This window comes from Physella acuta, unplaced genomic scaffold (genome assembly GCF_028476545.2).
Source record: "Physella acuta isolate Inbredline_101_S28 unplaced genomic scaffold, ASM2847654v3 ptg002470l, whole genome shotgun sequence".
NCBI classification, from domain to species: Eukaryota; Metazoa; Mollusca; class Gastropoda; family Physidae; genus Physella; species Physella acuta.
In genome coordinates, this window is record NW_026733946.1 from 1 (window position 1) to 25,072 (window position 25,072).

General features: G+C 39.0%; 1 protein-coding gene across 1 annotated transcript; it reads right to left on the reverse strand.

Annotated features, from left to right (window-relative positions):
- Positions 1 to 6,916: 6,916 nt before the first annotated feature.
- LOC131933356 (NXPE family member 3-like) lies at positions 6,917 to 19,349 on the reverse strand (the record flags this gene model as incomplete). Its single annotated transcript, XM_059290131.1, has 11 exons — positions 19,210 to 19,349; positions 18,733 to 18,858; positions 15,348 to 15,577; positions 14,192 to 14,376; positions 12,749 to 12,922; positions 11,706 to 11,797; positions 11,403 to 11,452; positions 10,622 to 10,800; positions 9,638 to 9,727; positions 7,738 to 7,830; positions 6,917 to 7,063 (listed from the first exon to the last, which is right to left on the reverse strand). Coding segments are annotated over exons 1-11 (1,506 nt in total), but the record flags the coding sequence as incomplete, so codon positions are not given.
- Positions 19,350 to 25,072: the final 5,723 nt, after the last annotated feature.

Consider the following 25,072-nt stretch of genomic DNA (forward strand, 5'->3'; position numbering starts at 1 on the left):
AACAAACCGACTAGAGACATTAATTCAGATGACGTACAATAAACAACTACAACGTCTAAATTATGCACAGTGTAATGTTCCGTGATACAAAGACCGTGTACACCCAGCCCGCGACAAAAGGATCCCACACAAAAGACCCCATGGCGCTATCGATGAAGCACGGTGCCCTCACGTCCCGGTGCTAACAACTTAACACGTCATCGACTGTTAGACCCGTTGAGGCCGTTACAAATTAAAACCATCACGCGTTCTGTCTTGTCCTCTAGGTGGATCATTTGATGGCTGACCCAAATCTCAGGGTACAGATTTTTTTTTTTTTTTTTGGAGCGAGGGTGCGTGTCGGGTGGTAGAGAATACGGCTGCTAACTCGACAGTCTCGAGTTCGAATCCCCGGATCAGTAAGACCATCACTTAGTTCACTCGAAATTATGCATACCTGAATCACGTTAGGGAACGTAAAGGTGGCTGGGCTTAGCGCTGACCACACTATCCGAGTTCACGAGTAATAGAAACAGGTAAACTCTACATCACCTGCTCCATGTACTACCAGGCATGGACACAAAACTGGACTATTTTAGCCCTTCCATGAATCCGAAGAGTTCTCAAAGCAGTTGGACTTACAAGCGACCATAAAATCGCTTCATTTATTGACATTGAAGAAACAGGTGAACTCTACACGCGAGTGTGTGTTTACTTATGTGTGAGTGGGCGCGAGTGTGTGTGTTTACTTGTGTGTGAGCGCACGTGAGAGTGTGAGTTTACTTAACGCTTTTACTTTGGTTAACATATTTTAAATAGATTTAAAAAATAATAAATAACACATCATACCTTTGCACTAAGCACGAATCTAACCTTCTAGACACTACATCAACAGTCCTAAACTAAAGGACAAATCTAACCTTCTAGACACTACATCAACAGTCCTAAACTAAAGGACAAATCTAACCTTCTAGTCACAAGATATATCAACAGTCCTAAACTAAAGGACAAATCTAACCTTCTAGTCTTAAGATATATCAACAGTCCTAAACTAAAGGACAAATCTAACCTTCTATACACTATATCAACAGTCCTAAAGGACAAATCTAACCTTCAAGTCACTATATCAACAGTCCTAAACTAAAGGACAAATCTAACCTTCTAGACACTATATCAACAGTCCTAAACTAAAGGACAAATCTAACCTTCTAGACACTACATCAACAATCCTAAACTAAAGGGACAAATCTAACCTTCTAGACACAAGATATTTCAACAGTCCTAAACTAAAGGACAAATCTAACCTTCTAGACACTATATCAACAGTCCTAAACTAAAGGACAAATCTAACCTTCTAGACACAAGATATTTCAACAGTCCTAAACTAAAGGACAAATCTAACCTTCTAGTCACAAGATATATCAACAGTCCTAAACTAAAGGACAAATCTAACCTTCTAGACACTACATCAAAAGTCCTAACTAAAGGACAAATCTAACCTTCTAGTCACAAGATATATCAACAGTCCTAAACTAAAGGACAAATCTAACCTTCTAGACACTACATCAACAGTCCTAAACTAAAGGACAAATCTAACCTTCTAGTCACAAGATATATCAACAGTCCTAAACTAAAGGACAAATCTAACCTTCTAGTCACAAGATATATCAACAGTCCTAAACTAAAGGACAAATCTAACTTTCTAGTCACAAGATATATCAACAGTCCTAAACTAAAAGACAAATCTAAACTTCTAGACACAAGATATTTCAACAGTCCTAAACTAAAGGACAAATCTAACCTTCTAGTCACAAGATATATCAACAGTCCTAAACTAAAGGACAAATCTAACCTTCTAGACACTACATCAACAGTCCTAAACTAAAGGACAAATCTAACCTTCTAGTCACAAGATATATCAAAAGTCCTAAACTAAAGGACAAATCTAACCTTCTAGACACTACATCAACAATCCTAAACTAAAGGACAAATCTAACCTTCTAGACACAAGATATTTCAACAGTCCTAAACTAAAGGACAAATCTAACCTTCTAGACACTATATCAACAGTCCTAAACTAAAGGACAAATCTAACCTTCTAGACACAAGATATTTCAACAGTCCTAAACTAAAGGACAAATCTAACCTTCTAGTCACAAGATATATCAACAGTCCTAAACTAAAGGACAAATCTAACCTTCTAGACACTACATCAACAGTCCTAAACTAAAGGACAAATCTAACCTTCTAGTCACAAGATATATCAACAGTCCTAAACTAAAGGACAAATCTAACCTTCTAGTCACAAGATATATCAACAGTCCTAAACTAAAGGACAAATCTAACCTTCTAGTCACAAGATATATCAACAGTCCTAAACTAAAGGACAAATCTAACCTTCTAGTCACAAGATATATCAACAGTCCTAAACTAAAGGACAAATCTAACCTTCTAGACACTATATCAACAGTCCTAAACTAAAGGACAAATCTAACCTTCTAGACACTATATCAACAGTCCTAAACTAAAGGACAAATCTAACCTTCTAGACACTACATCAACAGTCCTAAACTAAAGGACAAATCTAACCTTCTAGTCACAAGATATATCAACAGTCCTAAACTAAAGGACAAATCTAACCTTCTAGTCACAAGATATATCAACAGTCCTAAACTAATGGACAAATCTAACCTTCTAGTCACAAGATATATCAACAGTCCTAAACTAAAGGACAAATCTAACCTTCTAGACACTACATCAACAGTCCTAAACTTAAGGACAAATCTAACCTTTTAGTCACAAGATATATCAACAGTCCTAAACTAAAGGACAAATCTAACCTTCTAGACACTATATCAACAGTCCTAAACTAAAGGACAAATCTAACTTTCTAGACACAAGATATATGAACAGTCCTAAACTAAAGGACAAATCTAACCTTCTAGTCACAAGATATATCAACAGTCCTAAACTAAAGGACAAATCTAACCTTCTAGACACTATATCAACAGTCCTAAACTAAAGGACAAATCTAACCTTCTAGACACAAGATATATCAACAGTCCTAAACTAAAGGACAAATCTAACCTTCTAGACACAAGATATATCAACAGTCCTAAACTAAAGGACAAATCTAACCTTCTAGACACAAGATATATCAACAGTCCTAAACTAAATGACAAATCTAACCTTCCAGACACTATATCAACAGTTCTACACTAAAGGACAAATCTAACCTTCTAGACACAAGATATATCAACAGTCCTAAACTAAAGGACAAATCTAACCTTCTAGTTACAAGATATATCAACAGTCCTAAAGGACAAATCTAACCTTCTAGACACTATATCAACAGTTCTACACTAAAGGACAAATCTAACCTTCTAGACACAAGATATATCAACAGTCCTAAACTAAAGGACAAATCTAACCTTCTAGTTACTAGATCAATAATCCATCTTAATCCAAGGGAGACGAATGTTTAGCCTGGGACTAGACTGATTAAATTGTCAAGTCGTCAAATGAATCTCGCCCGCTGAGAAATTGTTGGGACTCGGTTAGGGAGTTAATCGAGCGTGTCGACACAATATATTCTTACATTTCGGTTTCAATTTATGAATATGTAAAACAACTTACGTTAGTTATTTCCGTTGTTTTATTTTTTCGAAATATATTTTTTCTATTTCCAATAGCAGAAGAAAAAACAATGAATAGACTGAAGTGAACTGATATAGCATGAAACTCCACATGTTTTGTTTTGTTATTGTTTAATTAAAGTTTAGTTACGGTATATTTTCCCGTGATTTGCTGACAGCAGAGGCGTAGCGACCCTTCCCGGCGCCCGGGGACAAACTTTCAATTTGCACCCCCCTCGAAATTTTCATTTGCACCCCCCGTCCCCCCCCCCTCAAACTTTCGAATTGAACCCCCCTTCGAACTTTTCATTTGCACCCCCCTCAAACTTTCAATTTGGCGCCCCCCCCTAAGGTCGGCGCCCGGGGACATCTGTCGTCCTACCCCCCCCCCCCCCCCTCGCTACGCCTCTGGCTGACCGTCCGATATAGTTAGTTTAAAACATATTTTATTTGTCCTGGCCCATAAATCGTTTTCACGAAACAAGTTTACCCAGCCCTGTTGAGTACATACATGACTGTCGTAATGGAAAGTAAAGACGGCTGGGATTTAGCTGACCACACTATCCCTTCAACCGCCGAGGTCAAGAAACTCTACTTCATCTACAATACTTTACTCCTTACATTCCCACCACTACCTCTACTTACACCCATCATTCTCCGTTGCAACTCAACCCATAATCTCACTTCCCTTACTGTAAAACTTCCCTTAGTTCAACCAAATACACAATCATTCCTTTTTCACTGAATCTTTGCTTTCAAAAATTGAACACAAAAAGTTTATTTAAATCTATAAATAAAGCAAGTGTTTTATTTTCAATAAGTCGAGGAATCCAACCATGTTAAAATTCATTTACATAAAATGTAATAAAACAAAACATACCTGACAAAATGATTCATTAGGCTGATGAGTAACAGTACCCAATTATTTTGTATAGGTACTCACGCCTATTTTGAGCAACAACGTAAAAAACGTTATAACCGTTATAATAACAATATCCACAAAGCACTAAAATAATAACAATAATAATAGTAATAAATATTAATTTTCTTTACCGATACAAGTAAGTGTGTTTGTAGTGATCTATTTAATATTTTTATCGACGATGAATTCAGATAGGTAAATGTTTTATTAGAACACGGAGCTGTAGTTTTTTAATTGACTGACTCTAAAATGATAAATCGATACTAACCCAAACACTAACCTTAAATGTCGCTATGGCTAAAGTATCGTTAGGGGCGATACCAGCTAATCAATACATGGTTATGGTTAATCAAGAAACAAAACCATTACCATCATTTTAAATATCAACACTTAAAATACATTCCTTTTAATACACCACATTAAAATTAAATAGAATAGTTTTTCTCTATAAATGCCTTAAGTTTTATTAGGTTAGCTTTAAATAACATATCTCTTATTCGTCATTTTCATTGCCATCATCATTAAAAACATTATCACTTATACTAAAACACTTTAAATACCATCATTTAAAAAGTATCACTTATAATACAGAACTTTAAATACCATCATTAAAAATAGTATCGCTTATAACACAACACTTTAAATACCATCGTTAAAAAAAGAAACACTTATAATACAGCCTTTTAAATACCCTCATTAAAAATACCATCACTTTATAATACAACAATATAAATACCATCACTGTTAAAACAACAGTTCAAATAGGCCTGCCATCATTTTTAACACCATCATTGAAAAGTGTAACACAAACTAAAATACCATAAACATTCTAAAACCACCGATCGTAAATTTGCTTTGAAAGAGAATACATTCCATACAATACGAGAGACGCATTAAATAAAATGGTTAATTTAACCAATCATATATTAAATAAAATAATTTAACCAGACATACATTTAATACAATGGTTAATTTAACCAATCATAATTAAATAAAATTGTTTAACAATTCATACATAAATTAAAATAGTTAATTTAACCGGACTCACATAAATAAAAATGTTGAATTCAACCAAGCACATATTTAATTGAAAAAACAACCATACATTACTGTACAATTTTAAAACATGTGTACAATTAATATAAACCATAAAATAATTTACACACATAATATCAGCACCAATTAACGACAGAAACTTTAATAAGAAGTACAGTGTAAAGCTCACGTTTAAAACAAGTGCTAATGTAAACATGTAAAAACTCGCACTTTTTAATGTAAACATTTAAAAACAGGAAACGTGGCTAAATATGTATATTTTCATACACATTTTAACCTTCAACATTCGTATTCGTTTATTGACAAGCATACTTAAATAGAATTCTTCATCAACTAACATAAGATTAGTGACACATTAATTAATAAACAAATTTTTAGAAAGTCTCCCAAATCGTAAATTACATGCCCACACTGTTAAAATTACGTTTTAATTGATTTTGTTTCGTATCTGAGTAAAATTTCAAATTGTTTTACATTCTATCTCAGAGCATAAAACTCATTTTGTTTGAAGAAAAATCTTCAAATGAGAATAAAAGTATCTTCATGTAACAATGGAAGGAAAGAAACCTACATTATAATTAAATAATGTTTTGATACCCGTCAACGATTAATATGCAGTTGGTGTAGAGTTTATCTGTTCTATAAAGGACACAGTGTGGAGAATCTGTACAACATCGAGAGTCGTAGGTCGACTAGGATTCGAACACAGGACCACATCTCTCACCATTCAGCCAGGTACACATTCACGTTGATATTTCAACGGCTCTAACGCTCTACCTCATAACTCTTTTCCTGAGTAATAACAAGCGTTTTTTTTTCAGACTTTTTTCTTCGAGGTAGGGGGGGGGGGGGGAGAGCACTTGAAACATTTATGAAGGGAGTACTTTTTTAATTTCATCCGTGCAAGAGGTAGGAGAGGGTAAATGGTCGGCAGTTCCTCCGAACCCCCCCTCTCCCACCTCAGAATAGATGCCTGAAAGAATCTCTTTGCATAAGAAGTAGCAAAGGACCTAACATCTACAAGTATATGTATAAAGAAATACTTCTAGAACCTTCCACAAAGATGACCCATGTACAACTTGAGGAACTGGTCACTATTGGCCGGATGACCGTCCGTGTTCTCTGAAGCTATGGTCATCGGCCAGGTCACTGCCAGCATCACCCTGTCCCCTAACCCCCTCAACATCCGCCTCTGTAGCTCCAGCAAGAAAACGTTCATCTTGTGTTTGTTTCTCTTGGATCTATCGTACGCGCTGTGGACAGTCTGTTAGACTACCAAGACGCTAGGGTTCCGTGACACCAGTCTCTGTATAGCCGCACGTACTAGACGGAGGTGATGTTCGGCTACAGACAGGTGAAACGGCATCAGGTGCAGGAACTGGTGCAGGTGTACCAGGTATTTACCTGAGGCTGGGATGCCGTCCATGATTTGTATGGTAGAGTAGAGTACACTATTGGGTATGTCCTCGCCCTGTTAAAGTGTAAACAATCAAGTTATTTTTAGATGTTGGTTGTAAAGATCTACTTTAAATATTACATGCAGAGTTCTTTTACTTTAAAAAAAATAGGAAGACGTGGCCGGGTGGTTGAAGCGCTAGACTACTAGCCCGTCTTGAGTTCAGATCCCGGGCTCAAATCCGTAGGACGTCCCTGAGTCCACTCAGCTCTAATGCAAAACTGACTTTCGTCAGGCAAAGTAAAAACAACGGGGAATAGTGGTATATACGTGATTAAGAAACAGAAGAAATCTACTTCATCTGCTTAATGAACCGTTAGATTCAAATAGGTATTGTTATTATATTTAAAAAAAGTATCAGACCAAAATTTCTTTTCAATAACGTTTATTTTCAAATGGTATTTTTCGGGGTTCACTAACCAAAATAATTAACTAAAGTGTTACTTACTTAAACATTACATCAAATGTGATTAATATGTCTTACTTCTCTTCACTTCTCTAGCCCTATTATTCGCTCAAAGACCAACTTGCTTTGTCAAAAGGGGAGACTAATAAAGCCAGTAGGGGAATTAACTGTAGTTTTGAATTAAAAAATTAAAACAAGAGGAAGAGGAAATAAATCCCTTTTTACTTAAAAAAATGTAATCGTTAAAAATAAAGACAGTCTAGTGAAAGTGGTGTTGACCTACCATAGAGCCGTAAAACGGATGTTTTGGTGGGAAATATTTAATGGACACACCCAGATTGTCAATGTCACACTGTAAAGGGGCGTGCCACACGACCTGATGGATATAGGAAAACATGGAAATATAATGATCGATTTATAGCAGCATCAGAAACAATGTCAGTTTATTACAAGACAAGTAGAATGTTCGTTCATAACAGTATAAGTATAATGTCAGTTTTATAAAATTATAAGAAAACATCAACTTATAACAATGTGAGAAATATTATCAGTTTATATGGTAATCGCTAAAAAATCGCGAACTAAATAATTTAATACATGTATACATTAAAACCCAATACAAGCAGCACATACAATGGCGTCAATATGTCTTGGATCAATCCCATCACACTGTTGTAGCCACACCCACCATACTAGGGCAGCGCCACACCCACCATACTAGGGCAGCGCCACACCCACCATACTAGGGCAGCGCCACACCCACCATACTAGGGCAGCGCCACACCCACCATACTAGGGCAGCGCCACACCCACCATACTAGGGCAGCGCCACACCCACCATACTAGGGCAGCGCCACACCCACCATGCTAGGGCAGCGCCACACCCACCATACTAGGGCAGCGCCACACCCACCATACTAGGGCAGCGCCACACCCACCATACTAGGGCAGCGCCACACCCACCATACTAGGGCAGCGCCACACCCACCATACTAGGGCAGCGCCACACCCACCATACTAGGGCAGCGCCACACCCACCATACTAGGGCAGCGCCACACCCACCATACTAGGGCAGCGCCACACCCACCATACTAGGGCAGCGCCACACCCACCATACTAGGGGAGCGACACACCCACCATACTAGGGCAGCGCCACACCCGCAGAATTTGATGTTGGCAAGCCCAACCTGATCTGATGGAACCACACTTAACACAAGTCTGGTGTAGTAGCTACCATCCACAACTGAGACAACAAACAACGCCCTCCCCCCCCCCCCCCCGTAAAAGCCTAACGTGTTAATCTCACCATTTTACACCGCCCCCCCCCCCCTAACGTTACCTTTGTCCTGGGTATCTTCTACCCCCCCCCTAACGTTACCTTTGTCCTGGGTATCTTCTACCCCCCCCCCCTAACGTTAACTTTGTCCAAGGTATCTTCTAACCCCCCCCCCCCCCCTCTTAACGTTACCTTTGTCCTGGGTATCTTCTACCCCCCCCCCCTAACGTTACCTTTGTCCTGGGTATATTCTACCCCCCCCCCCTAACGTTACCTTTGTCCTGGGTATCTTCTACCCCCCCCCCTAACGTTACCTTTGTCCTGGGTATCTTCTACCCCCCCCCCCCCCCCTTAACGTTACCTTTGTCCTGGGTATCTTCTACCCCCCCCCTCTTAACGTTACCTTTGTCCTGGGTATCTTCCCCCCCCCCCTAACAGTTACCTTTCTCCTGGTTATCTTGTACCCCCCCCCTTAACGTTACCTTTGTCCTGGGTATCTTGTACCCCCTCCCTTACAGTTACCTTTCTCCTGGGTGTCTTGTACCCCACCCTAACGTTACCTTTGTCCTGGGTATCTTCTACCCCCCCCCCTTAACGTTACCTTTGTCCTGGGTATCTTCTATCCTTCCCCCCCCCCTTAACGTTACCTTTGTCCTGGGTATCTTGTACCCCCTCCCTTACAGTTACCTTTCTCCTGGGTGTCTTGTACCCCACCCTAACGTTACCTTTGTCCTGGGTATCTTCTACCCCCCCCCCCCCTTAACGTTACCTTTGTCCTGGGTATCTTCTATCCTTCCCCCCCCCCCCTTAACGTTACCTTTGTCCTGGGTATCTTCTACCCCCCCCCCCCCCAACGTTACCTTTATCCTGGGTATCTTCTACCCCCCCCCCCCCCCCCAACGTTACCTTTGTCCTGGGTATCTTGTCTTGACATTTGGTCATTTCTCTAAAAAAGTCCATCTGAAGCCTGGAGTTAGAGTCCCCCAGAATTAACATCTGCGGACATACACATACAGAGTTCTGCGCATGGCTTAAGAAAAAGGCGGACAACTACTCTAATAAGGCGAGAAAAGAATACATTCCTCACATAGTTCGTTCCCTCGAATAATATAATTAACACATTCACTATTATACAAGGCAAAAAAACAACAGAGTATTACAGTTTTGAGGGGCACGGTACCCATTTAAACGTTTTCAGATTTTCACTGTCAGTTTCAACTGATGTATATTGTATGAAAGAGAACGAATTGAACTAAACGTTATGTTATCAATTCTGACTAGTTATAAATAAAAGTCTCACATCTGCCCGAATACCATTAGTTAAAATAAAAAATAAAAAAGCCTTTTCCGTAAATCGCTTTCCTTAGAAATAAACCGTTCTTATTCCAGTTTAAAAAAAAACAAACTTTAAAGCTTCGTTTTTCTTTAACGTTTCTATTTTAGCACTTAGTAAAAAAATGTTTAACATTGGTGAGAGGTATGACAGAGAATGATTTTTAAAATGATGCCTTAATGAATGTAGAACACACCGATGTCTAAAATATAGAAATAAAATGAAAAAATTAAGTCAGAACGTTCTGGTTTTGGGGGCGCGAAATATAAAGCGGACATCTTCCTAGCCAAGGGATGTAAATATTGATAAAGGGGTCATCCATTAATGACGTCACGCTTTTTTGGACGATTTTTTCCCCTTCCCCCCATCGTCGCAAAAAACAAGACCCCCCCCCCCCTAAAATGATGTCACACCTAACCCCCTCCCCTCCCCCCTCAAAATTGCAGTTGAATATTTCTAAAAACAGCAATAAATGAAATGTCAAGGGAGGTAATTAACGGGAGATAAAGTCCTAGACACAAAAGAATTTTAACAAAGGTGAATACTATTGACGTCACCTGGGTTCCATTCAAACATTTTATTAAAAATTCCCTGTCGACAACCGGAAGTTGACAGCGTAAAGACCGCCACGAGCCGTTGTAAAAATAGCCTGAGCTATTGACGTCATCGAAAGTTGTGGACAAGTTTCTCTTGTTGCATGGGTCTAGGGGTGATGGCGTGGCTGTAGCGTTGGTTCCTGCTTGTCAGAGGAATAGAAATACGAACATTTGATTTCGTTAAATTGTAAACAAAAACATGCGTCTTTACATAACCCTCTAGGTGCGAATGTGGTATATCCCAAGATTTAGTTATAAGCATAGAAAGCCTAAGTTTTTTTTTTTGTTTTTTTTTTTTTTAAAGTAAATTCGTACGCTCCATACACCACATCACAAACCTACTAACTTCCCCCCCCCCCACACACACATACACATACACACACACTACACACGAACAAACTTTACCAGCGGAAAAAATAAAAGATGATTTCATCTTTTTTTTTTTGTAAACGGCATAAACTGATTAAAACACTGAATTAAGATTCAAAACTCACACCTAATCGTGCACAAGTTATTGTATCGTATTATCTCTTGTAATTAACCTTAGCCTCTAACCAAAATGGTAACATCGGAAACAAGCAATAGATGATTTTTTTTTAAACTGTGTTTTTTTACGTTTATTTATTCGTTGGTGATTCAATTTAGCGGAAAATTATGAAATTTCAATAAACAAATATATAAAAATCATTAGTCTCAAAAGTAATCAAAATATTATAATCTGTTAAAAACACGAATTACTTACTGGCCGAAACTTCGAACGTAAGAGTAGACGGGATCATAAAAGGTCGTTTACTGCAGAAATAGGATGCGTCAGCATATATATATATATATATATATATATATATATATATATATATATATATATATATATATATATATATATATATATATATATATATATATATATATATATATATATATATATATATATATATATATATATATATATACATATACATATACATATATATATAAATATTCATATATATATATGTATTTATTTATTTTTGGCTTTTCTGCAACACCGATGTGTCCCAGTACACACCTCTCTGTAAGGAAAATTAACTCTTCCTCTGCTTGAGTCATGGGATAATATGACGGGATGTCTATTTTCCTCACACTCGTCCAGTCAGTACACTGTGGAGATGGGAAGTAAACACATCAGCAAGACGGCGAACTAGGTTAATATGAGAGTTATGTGCCTTGGGAGTTTAGCTAAAACTAAAACAAGAACTGAAAGCTTCGTGACAGCTTAATTAAACAACTAACTACAGGAATGGTTGTTTTTACCTAGCATACTGTGTCGTAATTTCGTACAGCATTTTTCGTTAGGCTTCAATTTTCTTTCTTAATTTTTTTTTCTATTACAATTATAATTGCTCGAAGCAGACATAAACTAGCAACAACACTACGACACTATTGAAAATATAATCTTTGTGCCGATGAGGAACTCGGGTCAAAACTCTTCATTGAATTTGTAATAGACCACACCTAGTCATATTAACAGTCTGTGTTGTTGTTTTAAGTACCTGTTAATGTTTGAATGTTTTTTGCTGTCAAATCAAAAACCAAGTGCTTCTCCTGTGGGTCTATTTAGTAGCCTAATCGTGTTGAGTATTAGATTTTGAAATGTTGCTAAAGTATTTGTATTCTTGTATTCAGAGTTTCTTCCAGGCATTTCTCAAACGCCCCCCCCCTCCCGCAATGTTCGTCCCCCCCCCCCCCCCCTCCCCGGAAAATTTAGTCCGCTCCACAAAAGTTTCAAGTGCGAACAGGAAGGAAACACTTTGAAAAGTTTTGTTGCGTTTAGCATTGCTTTAGTGATTAAAATATAAATTACAAGTACTTTAAAAAGCTTATATTTCATGAATAATATTTTTTTTCTGTGTCGATTTTGTAGATATTTATATTTGTTGGACTCCATATTATTATACTGTAACAGATTTTACATCAAACACATGAAGGCTCTAGTAAATTGTACTTTGTCTGATTGTAAATATTTACTCAAAAAGTTACGAAAAACTGCACCTTCATATTACTCAAGCGGAAAAAAAATAAACCCTATTCCAAGTGATCCAAATGACGTACCTTTAGATCACGTGGTTTCCCACAATACCACGGGAACTGGTTGACCTCTGTAAGGTTACAGATGTCAGTGACGTTATATCCGGGTAGTTTAGGGACGGCTGAGCACGGCGTGACCTCTGACCTTGTACCGTCGTTAAAGGTCGCCAGAAGCCAGTGGGTTGTGGTGAAAAGTCTCTGTCAGAAAAGTGGGGGGAAATGACCAAAAGTGGGGGAAAATTACCAAAGTGGGGGGAAAATGACCAAAAGTGGGGGAAAATTACCAAAGTGGGGGGAAAATTACCAAAGTGGGGGGAAAATTACCAAAGTGGGGGGAAATAACCAAAAGTGGGGGGAAATACCAAAGTGGGGGGAAAATTACCAAAGTGGGGGGAAATAACCAAAAGTGGGGGGAAATGACCAAAGTGGGGGGAAAATTACCAAAGTGGGGGGAAATAACCAAAAGTGGGGGGAAATGACCAAAGTGGGGGGAAAATTACCAAAGTGGGGGGAAATGACCAAAAGTGGGGGGAAATGACCAAAAGTGGGGGGAAAATGACCAAAGTGGGGGGAAATGACCAAAAGTGGGGGGAAATGACCAAAAGTGGGGGGAAAATTACCAAAGTGGGGGGAAATGACCAAAAGTGGGGGGAAATGACCAAAAGTGGGGGGGAAATGACCAAAGTGGGGGGAAAATTACCAAAGTGGGGGGAAATGACCAAAGTGGGGGGAAATGACCAAAAGTTAGGGGAAATTACCAGAAGTGGGGGAAAATGACCAAATGGGTGGGGGGGGGAAATGACCTAAAGTGTGGGACATGACAAAAGTGAGTAAACGAACAAAAATTGAAAAAAAGTAGTAGGAAAATAATACCGAAAGTCGGGAAAACGTCTAAAAGTGGCAGAAATTACTAAAATTGCATAAAATGTTTCCAAAAGTAGAGGAAAAAACAAAACGTAGTAGAAAGACAGGCGTTAGGACATTGTATTATAGAAATGTCCAGGTCAATGTATAATAAAGACCAGATGAGTTACGAGGACAAGGCTGTAATCCACCCCCACCCTCCCCCAACTGTGACGCTATTCAAGACACCTTCATAGAAGAATGGCTGCCTTCTAGAATTCTCCAGCAAAGGTATACCACGGACTAATTTCTCCAACTGTCCCCAGTGGTAACCCATCTTTCATGTGCTAGTATCTCCAACTGTCCCCAGTGGTAACCCATCTTTCTTGTGCTAGTTTCTCCAACTGTTCCCAATGGTAACATTTATTTCTTTCTATAGGACTTAATTATATTCCAAATACAAAAATCTGACACAATGCTGTCATTGTCTAAACAATAAAATCATAATTTTCTTTTCGAAATGTCTATGCTACCGTAGGTACTATCTGCACACTAGTATTGTGAATAGACAGGCCAAGAAATTCGCAATCAAACAGAAAGTAACAATGTAATTAATTTAATTACCTGTAAATAAAAATTTGTCCTGAAGAGTTCTCTGTGATGGGCTATCGTAGCCTTGACCTTGACTGACCCACTCCATGGTAACGGACACGACGCCAGATACGTCCCGTCTAAATTATCCGTGACGTCAGCAGCGATGGCGGCTTTAAGGGAGTCAGTGACCAGCCACACCCTGACGCTGGTCCCACCTGGGGAGGTCAAGGTTGGATCATTGCACACCTGCACATACAGGTGTGTCTAATGTTTGTCTTACTGTCTGAGTGTCTAGGCAGTGACCAGCCACACCCTGACGCTGGTCCCACCTGGGGAGGTCAAGGTTGGATCATTACACACCTGCACATACAGGTGTGTCTAATGTTTGTCTTACTGTCTTGTCGTAGAGTCTTGTTTAAGTGTTCAGTCTTAGCCTGTTGTCTAAGGGTACTCTCAGAAATAATAAGCGAGATCGTAATCATGATCGTGATCGTAAAAGTAAACGTTGTTGTAGTCGTAATCGTAAATATGCCATTACCTATTGTAATTCTCTCCCCTCTCCCAGTAAACAACCCAGTAAATATGCCATTACCTATTGTAATTCTCTCCCCTCTCCCATTGAACAACCCAGTAAATATGACATTACCTATTGTAATTCTCTCCCCTCTCCCATTGAACAACTCAGTAAATGGGACATTACCTATTGTAATTCTCTCCCCTCTCCCAGTAAACAACCCAGTAAATATGACATTACCTATTGTAATTCTCTCCCCTCTCCCACTGAACCACTCAATAAATATAACATTACCTATTGTAATTCTCTCCCCTCTCCCATTGAACAGCCCAGTAAATATGACATTACCTATTGTAATTCTCTCCCCTCTCCCATTGAACAACTCAGTAAATGGGACATTACCTATTGTAATTCTCTCCCCTCTCCCAGTAAACAACCCAGTAAATATGACATTACCTATTGTAATTCTCTCCCCTCTCCCATTGAACAACTCAGTAAATGGGACATTACCTATTGTAATTCTCTCCCCTCTCCCAGTAAACAACCCAGTAAATATGACATTACCTATTGTAATTCTCTCCCCTCTCCCACTGAACCACTCAATAAATATAACATTACCTATTGTAATTCTCTCCCCTCTCCCATTGAACAGCTCAGTAAATATGACATTACCTATTGTAATTCTCTCCCCTCTCCCATTAAACAGCACCACTTGAATGTTGATGATGTCCCCTAGTCTGAACGTGCTGGAGTCATTGACTAAAACCACTTTGGAGTTGTCCGCTGACGCGATGTCTCTGATATCCCGTAGAGGTGGGTGGGACAGGAAGTCTTTCTCCCAGGGGTAGAGCTGGGGGTGGGGGGCTGGCATCATCAGCTCCTTGTGGTTGAAGGCGCAGCATCTGTAGGGTAGAAAGTTACATAATGGCGAACTCTAAAACTTGTAAGATCAATATCGAGACCTCTATGTGAGTCGTGTTCAGCTAGTGATCACAATCGCAGCATTCAGTAAAGAATGAAGTGATCTTCGTTTATCCTAGTAGTAAAATAGCTTTGCTCCCCTCAATGTATGTGATTTCCGCTTAACTCATGTCATTGTCTAATGCAATATGTAATCTTGGATGATGCTTTTTGTCCTCAATAGGGCTGGTAAGTAGGTCACAAACCCCACTTCTATGGCTCATGCAGGTTTTATTGAGCCGTAGAACAGGTTGGTGACCTACTTACCAGCCCTATTTTGTCTGAATTTACAAGAATAGATTTTTGACGCTGCTATAAAACACAGGTGAGTTCTGTGGAGGCCTTTTGGGCTGTTAGTGTATACAGCTTGTATTGGTGTATGATATTGATTGATTAAGAAAGTGTTATTTATTGAAAGTTAATTGGTCAGATCGATGGCATGACAAATGTATGTGCCAAAAGCACCCAAGTATTAATTTTGAACAAAAAGTACTTATGTAAAAAAAGTAGTCATTATCTCAAAATGATTTATAGCTTTATAGCTACAAATATGCACATCTTTGTGCGTGTAAAACCTAATTACCAGAGGTGGTTTTATCTTTACTGCCTCGTTTCAGTGTCAGTTTGGATTTTCGACCTCCATTATCCTAATAAAATACTTTAAAAAACTTTTTAAAAAACCACGTTTTTCTTGTGGACTAAAAAGTAGAAAATAACTATTTACATACATTTGATGATAAAAAACGTGGGTACGTTCACCATCAAATTTCCCGACCCATCTGCCCGACCCACGTTTTTTGTCATCAAATGTATGTAAATAGTTATTTTCTACTTTTTAGTCCACAAGAAAAACGTGGTTTTTTAAAAAGTTTTTTTAAGTATTTTATTTTCTCCTTTTTAGTCCGTTGCTACACATGAAAAACGTGGTTTTTAAAAAGTTTTTTATATAGTTTATTTTCTACTTTATCTAATCACTTGATTAAGTATGACTTGACTAAGTGTTTTTAAATACACGGACTAAAAAAATCTTGAGCGACCGATACGCTTTAAACAGAGAAAGGGTGTAATTTACGTTGCTGGCGTGGAGATCTACTCACGAATCACGTGATCAAATCTCCCATAAACAAACAAATAAACGCGAAGCTGAGTTAAGGAAAAACGTGTTTATGTGTATTTTAGCATGCCCAGCGTACCAACCGTGTCACCGTTAACAATATGTTACCGTGTCCGTTCTCCTTTTTAGTCCGTTGCTACACATAAAAAACGTGGTTTTTTTAAAAGTTTTTTTTAAGTATTTTATTTTCTCCTTTTTAGTCCGTTGCTACACATGAAAAACGTGGTTTTTAAAAAAGTGTTTATAAATACACGGACTAAAAATCTTGAGCGACCAGGATTTGAACCTGGGTTGTCGCGGCCACAACGCGAAGTACTAACCACTATACGATCACGGCCAGCGCGCTCACATCGATTGGGGCCGAAGTAACTGTGTCGATAGGCCTCCAGTCTTGTCGGTATCTTTAGAAATCATGTCCTCAATTTTATGGTCCTTGGGGCGTAATTAAATTAAGCTAATTACGGTCACTAATTGCTAGTTTTTATGATTGCATCTGAAATTGTTAGGCGAAAGTAGCATGCATGCCAAATTTCAGGTCTCTAGAGCAATCAGAAGTGGGCTAATTTTCGATGTCAATTTTAACAACAAACATCCAAACAACCAAACAAACAAACAAACGCGAAGCTGAGTTAAGAAAAACGTTTTAAAATGGGTAATTCGTGACTTAAGTACTTTTCGCAATGCCAATCGATGCAGTTTTGGTTTTGTTTAGCGACCTCGGTTCCTGTCTAGCAGTAGGACTGGTAAGTAGGTCACCAACCAGTTCTATGGCTCATGCAGGTTTTATTGAGTTGTAGAACTGGTTGGTAACCTACTTACCAGCCCTATACCGATCTCACTTTACAGTAGCTGCTATTGACATTGCTGTCCTACTAAATTATAACAGCCGTTTTAGCTGACTGGGCGTATGATGAAAACTAGATCTTCTAGATAAAATAAAGGGGGTCAATTAAGAAATATACAGGATCCCCATTGAATTGTTTACCGCGGGGAATATTTTTTTTTGTTATAGGTATAAGAAAAGCTCGGGATGGGAGGGGGGGGGGGGGGGAATGCAGAAAATTCCAACGTCCCTTAGTTTCTGCATGTTATACCCGAACCTTACCCAAGCATATTGTGAAGACGAAATACATTTTTATCAGTTGTAAAATAGCAGTAGAGCCTGAATAAATTTTTTTACGGGCATTAAAATTTTAAGATCTACGTGGATGCCTAAATGTTAAGACCTACGTGGATGTTTAAAATGTTATGTTAAGACTTACTTAGAGCTGTGTGGATGCCTAAAATATTTAGACCTACATAGACGCCCAAAATGTTAAGACCTACATAGACGCCCAAAATGCTAAGGCCTTCATGGATGCCTAAAATGCTATGTTAAGACTTACGTCGATGCCTAAATGCTAAGACCTACGTAGCCGCCCAAAATGCTAAGACCTACGTAGCCGCCCAAAATGCTAAGACCTGCATGCATGCCCAAAATGCTAAGACCTACATAGACGCCCAAAATTCTAAGACCTACGTAGACATCCAAAATGCTAAGACCTACATGCATGCCCAAAATGCTAAGACCTACGTAGACGCCCAAAATGCTAAGACCTACGTAGACGCCCAAAATGTTAAAACCTACGTGCATGCCTAAAATGCTAAGACCTACGTAGACGCCCAAAATGTTAAAACCTACGTGGATGCCTAAAATGCTAAGACCTACGTAGACGCCCAAAATGTTAAAACCTACGTGCATGCCTAAAATGCTAAGACCTACGTAGACGCCCAAAATGTTAAAACCTACGTGGATGCCTAAAATGCTAAGACCTACGTAGACGCCCAAAATGTTAAAACCTACGTGGATGCCTAAAATGCTAAGACCTACGTAGACGCCCAAAATGTTAAAACCTACGTGCATGCCTAAAATGCTATGTTAAGACTGACGTAGACGCCAAAAATGTTAAGACTGACGTAGACGCCAAAAATGTTAAGACCTACGTAGACGCCAAGTTCATCCTACGAATGACTTCCACCCTGCCGCCTCCTTCAGGCCTCCAGTACCCGTGCGAGTTCTCGTGGGCGTCTCGACACCTCGGGTCACGCTCGATGGACACAGACTTGCACCTGAAAGTCACAGTGGGGGAGGGTGGGGGAGGGGGGATCTTTTAGGTCGTTAGGACAAAAATAGTTGTTGGATTTCAATTCATAACATTGGGTTATCTTTGTTAGTTTGTTTTATTTTTTTGGATAGGGTAGGGCTAATTTTTTTCAAATAATTTTTGTAGTGTAGGGGGGTAGATACTCTCCTGTCCACAGTCTGAACCCCCTCCCCCCTCCCCCCCCCCCCCCCCCAAAAAAAAAAAAACTAACCCTCCAAACAACATAGAAAGAAATAACTTGTCCCCGAAAGTTGCTAGAGCATCCCCCCACCGCAACAGAAAAATGTCTGAAAGAAACCCGGGTTATAAAGCTTACCTCTGAAATTTCTCTTCGATTTCTTCCAAGGTGATAGCTGTACCGCGTAGAGAAGGCCACTGGTCTGATGGGTTCTCAACTTTTGATGATGGTAACTTATCTGTTGATGACGGTAACTTATCTGTTGATGATGGTAACATATCTGTTGATGATGGTAACTTATCTGTTGATGATGGTAACTTATCTGTTGATGATGGTAACTTATCTGTTGATGATGGTAATTTATCTGTTGATGATGGTAACTTATCTGTTGATGATGGTGCCCCATTTGTTCCAGATGGCAATGTATCTGTTGGTTTGAAACGTACACGCCCAATTTTGTGGTTCAAATGGATGGGATGCAACAGAAGTTATGGTTTGTTTCGGTTAAGTCCCATCATGTGCCATCATATGAGGATTGTCCCATCATGTGAGGGTTATGTCCCATCATGTGAGGGTTTTGTCCCATCATGTGGGGGTTATGTCCCATCATGTGAGGGTTATGTACTATCATGTGAGGGTTATATGTGAGGGTTATATGTGAGGGTTATGTCCCATCATGTGAGGGTTATATGTGAGGGTTTTGTCCCATCATGTGAGGGTTATGTCCCATCATGTGAGGGTTATATGTGAGGGTTATATGTGAGGGTTATGTCCCATCATGTGAGGGTTATATGTGAGGGTTTTGTCCCATCATGTGAGGGTTATGTCCCATCATGTGAGGGTTATATGTGAGGGTTATATGTGAGGGTTATGTCCCATCATGTGAGGGTTATATGTGAGGGTTTTGTCCCATCATGTGAGGGTTATGTCCCATCATGTGAGGGTTATATGTGAGGGTTTTGTCCCATCATGTGAGGGTTATGTCCCATCATGTGAGGGTTATGTCACATCATGTGAGGGTTATATGTGAGGGTTATGTCCCATCATGTGAGAGTTATGTCCCATCATGTGAGAGTTATGTCCCATCATGTGAGGGTTATGTCACATCATGTGAGGGTTGTGTCCCATCATGTGAGGGTTATGTCCCATCATGTGAGAGTTATGTCCCATCATGTGAGGGTTATGTCCCATCATGTGAGAGTTATGTCCCATCATGTGAGGGTTATGTCCCATCATGTGAGAGTTATGTCCCATCATGTGAGGGTTATGTCCCATCATGTGAGGGTTATGTCCCATCATGTGAGGGTTATGTCCCATCATGTGAGGGTTATGTCACATCATGTGAGGGTTATGTCCCATCATGTGAGGGTTATGTCCCATCATGTGAGGGTTATGTCCCATCATGTGAGGGTTATGTCCCATCATGTGAGGGTTATGTCCCATCATGTGAGGGTTATGTCCCATCATGTGAGGGTTATATGTGAGGGTTATGTCACATCATGGGAGGGTTTTGTCCCATCATGTGAGGGTTATGTCCCATCATGTGAGGGTTATGTCCCATCATGTGGTGGTTTTGTCCCATCATGTGAGAGTTATATGTGAGGGTTATATGTGAGGGTTATGTCCCATCATGTGAGGGTTGTGTCCCATCATGTGAGGGTTGTGTCCCATTCGACTACTTATTTTATAATACATTTATTTGATCCCCGGTAGAGAAGTGGTACAGAACCTCCAACCAGTTAAATTACAACATATTTCTGATTATTATCAGTTATTACGGTATAATTATCGTTTACCTTTGACATGGGGTATTAATAATATTATTTTACAAGTTATCGTATACAGGTTTTACCTTTGTAACAGTAGGTGGTTTTTTATGATAATAAGTAGCTTTTAATGCTTTGTTTCGTATATTTACAATAAGTAATATAAATACAAATGAATTTAACAGTTAATGAAATGTGTGTAGGTTATATCACAAACAACGCTTACACAAATATGTTAAAAACCCCAATGGGAAACAATATTTATCCAAATGCTATCTTGAAAAACAAAATTTCATAAAAAACGTTTTAATAACAAGCTTTTATGTAATAATGCACTAAAAAGGAGAAAATAAATTATACACTGCTATTTAAAAAACTATAAACCTCAGGTGGGAGGGAGGGGGTGGACACTTGAAATTTGTATATATTTCTATATAAATTATATTTCGTTTTGGGGGGGGGGGGGGGCGCGGTAGACGTTCTTCGGGGGGGGGGGGGGGGCTCGACCCTGAGGAGATGCCTTAGAGAAACTCTGGCCCCCGAACTGATATTTGATAGTTAATGCGGCCCTCGGGCTGAAAAGTTTGGAGAACCCTAATTTAGGCCATTGTAGATTGTTGTCCCCTTTATTAAGGGGATCCAAAATTTTATTAACAAATGGTGACCATATTACTATTAAAAGTACGTCATCAAAATTTAATAGAAGTATGTTATAATAAAGCTACCGGTTTTAAACTTTCAAACGAAACCTATAGATAAGTTGGCAATAAGTGAAATTTATTGTTTTTACAAGGTTACATAGCTGATACAGAAGATTTATTATAATTATTATGTAATGATATTTAAATTGTTTTATTGTGTTTTTCAAGCTTGTCTTAGTTACACTAGGTTAAATTAGCTATTCTTGTAAAAGTTAATTCCCTTGAATAAAATTTTGGTATTTGGATTTTAAAATGGGAGATAATTGGTTGCTTAACTTTACATTCATTTCAAATTCCTGAACCTTAGGTTGACCGCTTACATATAAATAATAACTTTAAGTTATTATTTGCTATTGTAAAAATTATATAGAGCTTAAGTTCTAAACAAAATAGTATGGTAGATTTTTTTTGGCATTAACAAGTTAAAAAACAAATACATCAATAGCCGTTATATATTGCAATACTGAATGTTAGTAGACATACAGTCTTAGTTGTAAATTAAACATCTAATTAATTGTCTGTTCATATTTTTCACCCTCTAATAAATGATTGATATATAAAAATTTTAGGCTGGAATCTATATTATTTATAATCTTTTATTTCTCAAAAACCAAAAAAATCGTTACATAATCACACAATATAGACATTTTACAATTTTAACTAAAGACAGTAAAGCTTGAAACAGGTAAGTTCCGTTTTGGAACTCACCTTGGGAGGACTGCAGAGAGCCCAACACTAAAAGTGATTCAGTGGTTTTTTCGTGCACTTAGCAACAATTTCAATAAAAATGTGATTACGCTTGCAAACTGTACAAACTTTTGAGACGAAGGATGCAAGTAAAATTTGTTTTAGTGTATACTTCTAACGTATATGCAATTAATAATAAATTAATATGTCACTTTTAATTGTTTTCATATATATATCTTATACATATGTTTTAGTAATTAATTTGTGTGAAAGAGGGCGTTTTAATAAGTTTTGCCTAGGGCGCTAAATAACCGGATTCCCTTCAAGACCCAACGATCCGTAGGGTAGAGGAAGTAGAGTGCACATGTTTCTTGATCTCATTATATGAAGGGATGGTGTAGTCAGCAACATACCCATCCACCTTTGCTTTCCCTAACGTATGTCAGGTACCCATTAGAGCTGAGTGGACTCAGGGACTCCCTTCAGACTCAAATACTGACCGAGGTTCGACTCCAGAAGTAAACTCAGCTGTTTACTGGCAGTGTCAGAGGGGTCAAGGAAGTTTTAAAAGAGGCCCCTAAACCAAGGTTGACATTTTTATTGTGCATTTTATCATAGCCTCAATTTTACGCCTTGCCACGAAGTAATGGTAAAACATTTTTTAAACAACTCTGATAGGATTATTACAGCGCCTTAACTAGGGTACCAGTGGCATAGCTACCGTAAGCTAGCGTAAGCAAGGCATAGGGGCCCAAGGCAAATAGGGGCCCTTTTTCGAAAGTTTGAGGGGATGCAACTCGAAAGTCTGAGGGGGGGTGCAAATCGAAAGTCTGAGGGGGGGGGTGCAAATCGAAAGTTTGTCCCCGGTCGCCGGAAAGGGTCGCTGCGCCTCTGAGGGGCCCACTAACACTTTTCGCATAGGGGCCCAAAAATCCTAGCTACGCCACTGTAGGGGACCACCGGGATTTTCCCCTTAAGTCCCGGCGGGCCAGTCCACCACTGAGCAGTGGACCAAGTCCCATTATTTGATTGGTGAGACCGCCGTTATTTATTATAGGATTAAGTATTATAATCTAGATATATAATTATCTACGTCGCCCAACCATGCGGGACACCACGCACGCACGCCGACTCTTTTACCCCCTCCCGCCCCCTCCCTCGCTCTCCATCCATGTACCCACCCACCCTATGTAGACAACTGTCTTTTAACAAGTCTTTACCGGGTCGGCTCGTAAATTATATTTCTTTATTGGCAAATTATGTGCATACAATCTGTTACAGCGGAAAGTTTATTTCGAGTTGTTTACTTATTTTCTCCACGTAAACAACTGACGTCATTACATGTGAACAACTCTCAAACCCCTACGTTTCAACACATAAACAACTCAACTAGATAAATCTCTAAAATTGTCTATAAGTATTTGAAAGATCTACTCGATAAACAAACCTTACCGACAAAGAGAATTGATGAGTTGACACTTGAGCTCACAAGGGGAGTTTCTGTTCTATAAATAACTTGATCAACCATGTGATGCATTGCCTGAATTGCTTTCGATGGATACGTAAATCTTAAATGTTGGGTTGATAAGCCTAAGAAACTGTTGATAAAAAGCGTTGATTTGTGTCGATGATTATAGGATATTTTTCCTTATGATAACAGTGTAGTATTTATAGTAACATAAACCATACTTTTCTAAAGCCATAATTGTTTTTGTGAATTAGTAATCTTTAGGTGGGGTGGTAGGGGTGAAAGGGGTGGTGGGGAGGGTGGAAGAGAGAGGGTGAAAGAGAGAGGATGGAAGAGAGAGGAAGAGAGAGGGTGGAAGAGAGTGGAAGAGAGAGGTTGGAAGAGAGACGGTGGAAGAGAGAGGGTGGAAGAGAGAGGATAGAAGAGAGAGGGTGGAAGAGAGTGGAAGAGAGAGGTTGGAAGAGAGAGGATAGAAGAGAGAGGGTGGAAGAGAGTGGAAGAGAGAGGTTGGAAGAGAGACGGTGGAAGAGAGAGGGTGGAAGAGAGAGGATAGAAGAGAGAGGGTGAAAGAGAGAGCGAGTTCGGAGAGTACACAAAGAGTGAAGAGGAAGTTTCCTGATGAGAACCAGCTTATTCTACAGTGTGGAGTGTGATCTGATCGGCACTGTTACATATGTGTGTGTGTGAGAGAGAGAGAGTATCGATTTTTGTGGTATTAAGGTATCGAATTATATTTAGTATTAAAGTGTAGTAGTAGGTCTAGTGAAATCGTTGTTGATTGGGAGTACAGTTTGTATGTGTGCGCGTGCATAAGTGTGTGTGTGTATGTGTGTGTAAGCATGTGTGTGCTTTCGTCCGTGTGTGTGTGTAGCTGTAAAACCAGGAACATAAGGTTGGGGTCGCCATTTTGTGTTACCATGACAACCCTTACACCGAGCTGGTACCTGGATGAGAACCAGATGACGACCACACAGCACAGCAGGCAGTACAGGGCACAGAGCTGCCTTCGGTCCAACCCAGTGAAGCAGACAGACCTGAAAAAAATTAAGTTTTACAGCTACTCTTTGATTTTGTAGTCATCTGTTTTATTGAATCCTATAAAATGTGATCGTCAATTATTTGTTGCGTGTTTACAGATTCTGATTGTCAATTATCTGTTAATTATTTGACAGAGAAATTCCCCTGATAAAGTGAATTAAAAAAAACAACTATAAATATATAAGACAAATGCAGGTCTGATCATAAAATAGGCAGATATTATTTTACAGTAAAAATAATTTTGGAAATATAAACAGTTTAGAAAACTATCTAGCTAAATGACAATGTAATTAAATAACAAATTTAGCTAAGTGACAATTTAACTAAATGACAATCTAACT